General features: G+C 32.7%; 1 protein-coding gene across 3 annotated transcripts; it reads left to right on the top strand.

Annotated features, from left to right (window-relative positions):
- The first annotated feature begins 2,321 nt into the window (after positions 1-2,321).
- On the top strand, positions 2,322-10,045 carry LOC147390069 (cellulose synthase-like protein E6). 3 transcript variants are annotated; one of them, XM_086457493.1, is made up of 8 exons: positions 2,323-2,722; positions 3,618-3,936; positions 5,606-5,746; positions 5,830-5,961; positions 7,277-7,489; positions 7,584-7,805; positions 8,126-8,473; positions 9,341-10,045. In XM_086457493.1, exons 1-8 carry the CDS (start codon positions 2,355-2,357, stop codon positions 9,884-9,886), a joined length of 2,289 nt encoding a protein of 762 aa, XP_086313619.1. In that variant the 5' UTR covers positions 2,323-2,354; the 3' UTR covers positions 9,887-10,045. The 3 variants fall into 3 exon arrangements, with proteins under 3 accessions (XP_086313621.1, XP_086313619.1, XP_086313620.1); XM_086457495.1 differs by lacking the exon at positions 8,126-8,473 and having other exon boundaries at positions 2,322-2,722; XM_086457494.1 differs by lacking the exon at positions 5,830-5,961.
- The last annotated feature ends 636 nt before the right edge of the window (positions 10,046-10,681 follow it).

A 10,681-nucleotide genomic window follows, 5' to 3' on the forward strand; every position in this document is an offset into this window, starting at 1 on the left:
TCATCGAATAAAATATATATTTGCAATTAAAGATTTAGTTTTAATCCATCTAATAATCAATGTAAATGAAAAGTATAAAATATGAGATATTAATTAATGTCAAAATCATTGTGTCTTATGACCTAATTAAATTCAAAAAGAAATTTCTTGTTGTTTCTAAAAAATTATTAATGCGAAGTAGATGGAAATTTCATCGGACGATGGATGGCCAATGAGTAAACTCCATGGTGGGCGGGTCGGTGGGGGCGATTTTTAACTTAGGATTTTTTTTTTTCTTCTCTTAAGTCTTGAGTTTTGAAGTGAGAACAGAGAAATATGATATATTTTAATAAAATACTTATAAAATATACATACAAATTGTGATTTAGTCGTTGGGAATCAAAGATTCACGAATTAATCTGAATCTTTGAATCCAATGATAATTCTGATTGAGAAGAGTAATATACGTTTAATTCGTGAATCAATTGCAAATTTACTAACTATGGTCATGGGGTAGTGTAGAACTGATGTAGTCTGTGGATAGTTAAGTTTTGTCACATCTTCTCATCTCCATTCCTATTTTCTTGCTATTAAAATACATAAGTTTGGAGCATGTGGGGCTGATGACTAGGAGTATATCTTTTTTAAGTTCCAACAAATCAAATAGGGCTGAGTGACTAGTGTAATAGTGTCATAAACAATTCTTTATAAAATATTGACAAAGGCAGCCCAAAAGTTCCACATTCTTACCTCGGGCTGGCAATGGGTTGGGTCTGGTCAGGCCGTGTTGAGATAAGGGTATTATGAAAATTTATTAAAACCAAGGCTGACCCATTTAATAATCATCTAAAAAACTTAAACCCAAACTCATCCCATTTATAAATAGGTATACCTGACCTATTCATTTGTAACATGTTTAATTAAATTCTAATCTTATTGAAATAAATAAGTAACATTTCCACCACCATAAATAAAATATTATTATTAAAAAAGAAGTCACACGACTATAAATCAATATCTATTAACATAAATTAAGTATCACAAAACATAAATTAAGTTTTATAATAAAAAAATGTATTACAATTAAAGGGACTATAAATAAAGAAATTATTATTATTATTATTAGCTAAGTAAAATGTATTTCACTATCCCATGAGACATGTTAGTCTTGATAATATCTTAAATCTTACTAAGTGTCATTTTGTCAACATGGATCACTATGTTCGGAATCAAATACAACATGTCTCTAGATTTCAATGAAATAAACATATTTAAAAAATATAAATATAAATAAATAACTTAGTAAGAAAATTTTATTTTTTTCCAAACTTAAAGCTTAACCATTAATTATTTGAAAATGTCTTAAAACACCTTTTATATTTTATTGAGCTTGAAAAAACAAATGCATTATGAAAACATTTTAGAAAATTTTTTTAAAAAAAATAAATGGATAATTTAAAACGCTTTTAAATAATCGTTGATATATTTAAAACTACACATTAATAATAAAATAACTAAATGTATAAAAAAGGGTTAAGTGGGTTGATGCCTCTAACTTGGATTCAACCCATTTAATAATTGTGTGTTAGACGGGTAGACACTATTAAGCTCAAAACCTAATTAAGCTCGACCCAAACCCAATAATTTCATGTCATTTTCGAATTATGTTCGCGAATCATGTTATGATTGTCACCCTTATTATATAATTAGCATATACTCTATTTTTTATAAAATTTTCTAATATAGTATGATTTATATATTTATAAATTTGAACTCTAGTTTAGATTTAAACTTTAAAGTTAAATTAACATACATGAACAAATCAAATTTTAAATTAAAATACATCTCCAAACCCGGTACGAACTTGTAACCGAAAAATTGGATTTGGGTAGGGTACCGGCTTACCCTTTTGATCTTTTATCTGTACCCAAAATTAATGGGTCGATTCCAGTTTCATGTATAATCGACCCGTACCCATAAAATTGGGTCAGATTCGGTTCTGGCCTTCTGGGTCCATCCATTGATGAACCACTGCGAAAAGCATACAACTTTTGATTCGAAACGTCTTTATTGAATATGAAATGTCGTCCTTTAAACAAGGTCCTAAAAGCTTGGATTTTTTTTTTAAAATATTCTATATTCCTCATTTTAAAAAAATATACACTTTGAGTCATATGGTAATCCTTAAATTATATTATCTTGTCAATTCTCATTGATTTATTTGATAAAATCGGGTCAAACTTTAATTTATTTACTCGGCGAGGGTATGTCTTTAATTTCGAAACATTCAACAAGCAATTAGGACCCTCTGTTATTTCCACACATTTTTGTGTATAAATATAACACACACACACACACACACACACACACAGAATATGGTTAGAGGAGGTGGTGAGGGAGATAAGTATGGTCCTCTATTTGAAACGAAGCAAGCAAAGGTTCCAGATCACACACAGAATATGGTTAAAGGAGGTGGTGAGGAAGATGAGTATGGTCCTCTATTTGAAACGAAGCAAGCAAAGGGTCGGATCTGGTATCGGTCATTTTCGATTTCGATATTTATTGGTATTTGTTTGATATGGGTTTACAGATTGAGTCAAATACCCGGAAAAGGAGAAGGAAGATGGGCTTGGATCTTACTATTTGGGGCGGAGTTATGGTTCAGTCTGTATTGGGTCCTCACTCAATCCGTTCGCTGGAACCGTATCTATCGTCACACCTTCAAACACAGGCTCTCGCACAGGTAATACTTAGCCATATACTCTCTGTTATCAGATCTTAATTATGAGAGAGTTTTTTTTTTGATAAATAATTATGAGAGATATGATGACCTTAAATTATCTTTAATATATGTAGTAGGAAGCAGTGCTAACGCACATGACGTGATGGTGGGTCCCGATCATAGTGACAAAATTTTGTGACTTTTTGAAAAAATCACGATTAAATCATGATTTTAATAACTATAGATTAAATCATAATTTTTTTCAAAAAATCACGAAAATTTTACAAATATCTTTGATTCTTTAAAAAAATAACGATTTATTATTATTTAATCTTGATGTTTTCAAAAAATAAAAAATCATGGATTATTTTTTGTTTTCAGCATTATTTTTTCATTTAATATATAAAATGTATATTGTTTTTATATTTTAATACTTAAAATGATTATTCTTTACTTTTTAGCTTATTTGATATTTTCTCGATTTTACTGAATTTTTTCGACTTTTTCTAAAATTTTCTCTTACTGAATCATTCCCCAATCCCGATTCAGTAAGAGAAAATTTTGTCGTAAGTTTGACTTGCATGAGTGAGGCAATTGGCCTCTAATTAGAGCTAGGGGTGTTAATGAGTATCCATTTACTCGGACTTGAAATCGAAAATCTTGATTATGGTTCTCTTTTTATTGGAATCAATTAGAGTCAAGTCTAATATGGAATCGAACCGATAGGAATCAAAACCATTAGGTTCTATCCCAAGAGTATTTGAAATCGATTTATTTTTTACATTATAAATAATTTAAGATTTTTTTATATTTTAAAATTAACATATATTATATAAAGTTCTTCAATTTTTCATTTAAACTAAATATTAGAACTTTGTTTTATTTGTTTTAATTTTTTGGTTTTTTGTTGGGACAGATATGAGAAGGAATTGCCGGGCGTTGATGTATTCGTTTGCACAGCGGACCCCATAATAGAGCCACCGATGTTGGTGATCAACACGGTCTTGTCGGTTATGTCGTACAATTACCCATCGGAGAAGTTGAGTGTGTACCTCTCGGACGATGGTGGGTCAGATCTGGTGTTCTACGCTCTCTTAGAGGCCTCTCATTTCTCTAAGTATTGGATACCGTTTTGCAAGAAATTCAACATTGAGCCAAGATCTCCGGGGACTTATTTTTCGACAAAGTCTGAATCACAAGATCTTGTCGATTCTAAGGAGTTGTCATTCATCAAGGTAAATGTCTTTATGTAGATGAGTAGATAAATAGATATTAATGCTCTGCAGTTCTCTCTTATGCCTTCAGTACTGGTGCATGTGGGTCTCATAACTAGTGATATTAATTCATATAAAATAGATTCTTCGTAGAGAATATGAATAATACTGGAGTTACCTCAAAATTGACCTCAATTCCACACTTCATTGACGTGGATGTGTTTACAAGATTATAGATGCTTTTCACTGAGATTAGAAGAAAATAGTGAGAGAAAGACTTAAAAGAACTCTAATGGAGACAATCGAAATAGATATAAATCACTCTTAATAACAAAAGAAATGACTTTGGAGTTTGGAAATGTAGGGTGAAGTATAGGATCAATGATTCATTTAGCTGACTGTAAATTTCTGGATAATTAAGGTTTAGTTGTTGTCGTTATTATGTTTATTGAGTACTGATTTTCTAACTCAACCTACCAGAATAACTCAAAAACTCATTGACATCGCATGTGCAAGAATCGTAGAATTTTTCTCCTTCGGGATACACAATTGCACATCCTCATAAAATATGTGCAGTTGTGTATCCTAATGAAAAAATCTACGGTTCTTGCACATGCCCCGTTAGTGAGTTTTTGAGTTAGTCTGTCAAAGTTGAGTTAGAAAATCATTACACTATGTTTATTATTTGAGTCGTGATAAATCCACTCGGTCATGGTATGCAGATGACATGGCAAGGACATAGAACCATAGATCTTTTACATCGGGATACACAAGAAAAAAAATGTGCGGTTTTTGTGCCCTGTTGCGTACCCAACCACGTGCAATCGTCATTATTCTTATTATTTAGAAGGGTCCATGCTATGATTTCAACCACTCCTATTTAATAAGATGGGGACCATGACCAACGTTTTCTTTTATTTTAGTTAGTTGACTATAAATTTCTATGGTAATTAAGGTTTAGTTGTTGTTGTTATGTTTATTGAGTGCTGAATTTTTAACTCAATCTGGCATAATAACTCAAAACTAATTGGCGTGGCATGTGCAAAAATCATAGATTTTTTTACCTTGGGATCCACAATTGCACATCCCCACAAAACATGTGTAGTTGCAAGGGCAGATTTACAATGGGGGCACTCGTCCTCACAAGAATTTTCGAAGTCTATGGATTAGTGAGCTATTACGACAAATTTTAGCAATGTATAACAAAATTTGCCACTATTGACTATTGACTATTTCCCCTCACAAACACATTTCTACTCTTGGTTGCCCCCCTAGCAAAGTCATGGCTCTACCCTTGTGCAATTGTGTATCCCGAGGGAAAAAATCTATGGTTCTTGCACATGCCAAGTCAACAAGTTTTTGAGTTAGTGTGTCAAAGTTGAGTTAGAAAATCATTACACTATCTTTATTATTTGAATAATGATGAATGCACGCGGTTGGGTACACGGCTAACGTGACAAGGGCACAAAACAACATATATTTTTCTTCTGTATCTTGATGAAAACGATCTAGGATTCTGTGCCCTTGCCACATCAGCCATGTATCCAACTGTGTACCAAGACCATGACTTATTATTTAAAAGGGGCCGTGCCAAGGGTTCAGACACTCCTATTTGATATGATGTTTGGATAACAATAACAGTCTAAATATGGTGACCATGACCAAAGTATTCTTTTATTTAATTTTCTAGAAATTATATGAAGGCATGGAGAATCGAATCGAAACTGCAACCAAATTAGGTCGGATTTCTGAAGAAATTCGAACGAAACATAAAGGATTTTCTGAATGGGCTTCCATTTCATCACAACGTGATCATCAAACAATTCTTCAGGTATTCAATTAATCCTACTTTTTATTTATATAGCTATTTTCATTAAAATATTTATATTTTGTTTTATTTTTTTATTTTTTTAGATATTAATAGATGGAAGAGACCCACGTGCGGTGGATATTGAAGGACGTGCATTGCCGAGCTTGGTCTATTTAGCACGTGAGAAGAGACCCAAACACCCTCATAACTACAAAGCTGGAGCTATGAATGCATTGGTAGGTAGCGTAATGCGTACGAGCCAACGCAAAACACATGATTTATCCCAAACTCTAGTGATTCGGTTGGTCATAGAGTCCAGTATTGACTTGTGAGTCAACTCAAATAAATTTATATTAAAACTGTCAATAGGAACAATATCGAACTCAATATGAAACCAATCTGACAATAATCAGATCAGATATGTAATCGAATGGTTATTTGTTGGATTGGATCCTTATGAGATCAAAATATTTGGATTCAAATCCAATAGATCTTTATAAAACATTTTAATGAGTTCGAGAGCCAAAGCTTTTCCCTTCCTGAAGCCAGCTCAACTTGTTCTCTTAGCCCTATCAGTTGGAGTCAGCCAGCTTTTCTAATCCTGGTATTAAAAAAAAAAGACTTTTTAGCCGAGCAAGAAATGGCTTTTGCGCCAAAGAAAATCTCATTCCTTACTTGTTGCTTAAAAACCATAGTTTTCTCGCATTAACTTCATGATCAAATCTATAGGATTGGTTAATTATCAAATCTGACCCTTTTAATATGGTTAAGTATTAAAAATCATTCCAGACAAAAAAGCATCTAGATAATGGAATTCCATCTCTTTTAAATACACTTCTTTTTATAAGAAAATATATATATATATATATATATATATATATATATGAGAAAATGTCTTCTACTAATCATTGCAAAAAAAAATTTCTAGATCACAACACATTGTCTATTAAAAATAAAAACAAAAAACTATCATGATCAACTTCATAATTACAATTTTTCATGGTAAAGACATGATGAGTTTTTTTATTTTTAAGAAACAACCCCTGTAAAATTAGTGATATTAGGTTTACCCCCGACCATAAGACAACGTTATGTTTTCTAAGTGAAATTTTAATTTTAATTTTTTTCAAAATGCTCTTTAAATACTTGAATCACTAAATTAAAATTTAGATAAAATCAAAATTTTACTGTTAAATCAGCATTCTACAGGGGTTGTTTCTAAAATACCCGTTCTTTTTTTCTTCCAATAATTAAAATTCATCTTTGTTATAAGTAATAAAGTTTAGGAGAGAGTTCAATCTGAGCTAGAATGCATAGCTTGTGTGGAGACTTAAAGAATTTTATGTGATTTTCATTAGCTTCAAATGGCTGGTAGGAAAGTCAACAAACACCTAAAATTTAGAAAAAAATGATAAAATAAATCAGTTCCAGGAAACTCGCACATGCCCATCAAGTAGAACTGAACCTATTTCAATTGACACTACTAGGCACATATTCAGTCTAACCTTACTCTAACATGATATCATCAACATCATATATTAATTTGTGCAGATAAGGGTGTCATCAAAGATAAGCAATGGGAAGATAATCCTTAATGTGGACTGTGATATGTACTCCAATAACTCGGATTCGGTGAGAGACGCACTGTGTTTCTTTATGGACGAAGAACAAGGCAATGAGATTGCTTTCGTGCAGTTTCCTCAATGCTTTGGGAACATCACCAAGAATGATGTTTACGGTGGTTCTTTGAGGGTAATTAACGAGGTGGGTACCTACTCTTAGAAACATGCATGTTTTGAAACTAGACTTTTAATTTTCATGCATTTTTTTTTTGTTTGTTGTGGCTTTTCGTTTGAAGGTGGAGCTTAATGGCTTAGATGGATATGGAGGGCCTGCATATATTGGTACAGGTTGTTTTCATAGGAGGGAAATTCTTTATGGGAAGAAGTACACAAAGGACTACAAATGCGAATGGAAGGGAGGTTTTGAAAGAAAAGAAGAAACTGTGAGTGAATTAGAAGAGACATCTAAGATCCTTGCAAGTTGCACCTATGAAGAGGGTACTCAATGGGGAAATCAGGTCTCTCTCTCTCTCTCTTGGTCTCTTCAATTCATTTTGTATCACAAGGACTGTGAAATGGAGAAATTCCAATGGTACTAGCCCATTTGGATATATTTAAAAAAATAGCTTTTTATTTTAAAAATTGTAAAATTAAAAAGCGTGTTTGAATTAATTTTTAAAAATTAAAGTAAAAAATTTAAAAATAAAAGGAAACTACTTGGTATTAAACATGGCCTACACATGTCAAGTTGATGCTTAATTCTTAGCACCAGCCAACCCAGTACACACAATGTAATCTTCTTTCTAATGGATATTAGTAATTAATGGCGGATTTGCAGATGGGATTAAAATATGGTTGCCCAGTTGAGGATGTGATAACAGGGTTATCGATTCAGTGTTTGGGCTGGAAATCTGTGTATTTCAATCCTGCCAGGAAGGGTTTCTTGGGTATTGCTCCTACAACATTGGCTCAGACACTTGTGCAACATAAGAGATGGTCTGAAGGTGATCTTCAGATCTTGGTAACCAAGTACAGTCCCCTATCTTATGGGCTTGGAAGGATCAGGCCTGGACTTCAGATGGGATATTGTGTCTACTGCCTATGGGCTCCTAATTCCATTCCCACATTATGCTACCTCATTGTACCACCCCTTTGTCTCTTTCAGGGCATTCCCTTATTCCCACAGGTATGCCTTTCTTTGTCAAACTATATGTTCCTTTCTAGCACATTCTTTTGGACCCCTTCATCCTATCAATGCCATTGCACAATGATCATAAATCTCTCAATTTTTATCATTAAAAAAAAAATCATTTTTACACTATTTTATGAAAAAAAAATTCAGGTACTTAAGGTTGGAAAACTCCAATCCTTGTATTGGTCATTATAAGGTCACAGAAGACAAAAATAAATACTTATGAGAGATTTATCGGCTAGACCTCACCATTTCATTTTTATTACAAAAACTCCAAGGAACCTTATTTTATTAAATTTTTTACCCAACAAATCTTAGAGTAGGATCCGTCATTTTAAAATATTAAATACCTATAATACTCTCAATTCATTAAATCAAATACCTATTATATCCTCTATCTTCTTGACATCTATTCTCTCCTAAAACCATGAATCAAATTTAATTTTTGTTCTTTAAATATAAATTTTATCATGAAATCTAAAATGTTTAGGTGTTGGATTGCCACTATGAGCCCAATGATGATTTTGGGAGAGATAATTGATGATGAAGGAAGGTTATAATAGGTATTTGATTTTAAAAATGAGATATTATAATTATTTAATCTTTTAAAAGATTGGGGTCCCACTTTAAGGTTTGTTTGGTAACAAACTTGATAAATTATGGCTCTCTTGGAGACCCCAAGGGAGTTTTGGTAATAAAAATGCAACTGAGGTCTGTCCAACAGATAAATCTCTCTACTTATAAAATAGACTTTGATGGGGATAAAAAAAAACCTAAGGTGTAAGAAGTTGTTAATATCTGATGTATGCATTCCTACTCAATTCTTACATGAAGGCTAACATGCTACTGTCTTTCCATTAGATTTCAAATCCATGGTTCCTGCCCTTCGCATATGTGATCATCGCCAAATACACGTACAGCTTAGGTGAATACCTATGGAGTGGGGGCACAATCCAAGGTTGGTGGAATGAGCAAAGGATATGGATGTTTAAGAGAACAACTTCTTACCTCTTCGGTTTCATCGACAACATCTCCACACTCTTTGGGTTTGCAAAGTCAGCATTTGACATCACATCCAAGGTGGTTGACCATGGCATCTCCCAAAGGTACGAGAAAGAAATCATGGAGTTTGGGATATCATCTTCCATGTTTACCATCATAGCAACACTTGCATTGCTCAACCTCTTTAGTTTGGTTGGATGGATCGAGAGGGTGATCATGGACATGGAATTTAGGCTGTTGGAGTTATTTTTCTTGCAAGTTCTTCTATCTGGGCTTGTGGTTGTTATCAATATACCCGTGTACCAAGGGCTCTTCTTTCGCAAGGACAATGGCCGCCTGCCCGCCTCTCTCACATTTAAATCAATTGTTTTAGCTCTATTGATCTGTATGCTATCCTTGTATTAGATTATATTGCAATAAGTTCAGTTTCTTTCAATAAGTAAACAATATTGTTGTGATATTGTAATCAATGGATTCAATATTTTTACCTAGTATGGCAGCAGATTGAACCCAAATCTTTGGGACAAGACTTCAATGATAATGATGACATATGATTGAACTTCATATGTGGAGTGTTAAATAATATTATTTGATCGATTTTTTATTTTTATTTTTTATTTTTTGACATTACAAGAAGCCTAATGGAGAATATATAGAAAAGAATGCATTTGGGAGTCATTGAATTTTACAAAATCTTAAAGATTTGGAGTTGGCTATATAAACATATCTTGTTCCTCCATTCCACCATTCAAAGTCAAGCCTTAATTCCATCATTCAAAGTGAATTCATATCTACTTTTATTGACTCCATCCACATTGTTTTAGGTCTTCTTCTTACTCTTTTAAGAACTTCAACTTCAATATTTCTTATTATTGGGAGTGTGATCAATCTTATCAAACATATCCTAATCATCTTAGTTTGATTTTTTCTTAGTTTTTGTCTATTAAACATATTGTCTCCTCTATTCATCCAATTTATCAATATGATGCTTCTTAAGCATGGTTTTAAAACTTGGTTTCACGTCTCGTCTCATCCATGCTAGATACCAAGTCATCTAGGACGAGTTTTCCGATTCGTTTGAGACATCTCATTCAACAATGAAAAAAATGAACATAGGATTTTAAATCTTGTCTGATACATTGACTTGTCCATTCGTCTCATCCATGCTTGATATCGAGACGACTCAGACGATATATCTCG

The sequence above is a fragment of the Akebia trifoliata genome, chromosome 11, assembly GCF_017979445.1.
Source record: "Akebia trifoliata isolate Shusen 1 chromosome 11, ASM1797944v1, whole genome shotgun sequence".
Lineage (NCBI taxonomy): Eukaryota > Viridiplantae > Streptophyta > Magnoliopsida > Ranunculales > Lardizabalaceae > Akebia > Akebia trifoliata.

Excerpts from the sequence above, each read along its gene's own strand:
- LOC147390069 (XM_086457493.1), top strand. The coding sequence starts at position 2,355 with ATGGTTAGAGGAGGTGGTGAGGGAGATAAGTATGGTCCTCTATTTGAA. Across the intron at positions 2,723-3,617 it reads AAACACAGGCTCTCGCACAG|ATATGAGAAGGAATTGCCGG; the intron begins GTAATACTTAGC and ends TTGTTGGGACAG. Across the intron at positions 8,474-9,340 it reads GCATTCCCTTATTCCCACAG|ATTTCAAATCCATGGTTCCT; the intron begins GTATGCCTTTCT and ends TCTTTCCATTAG.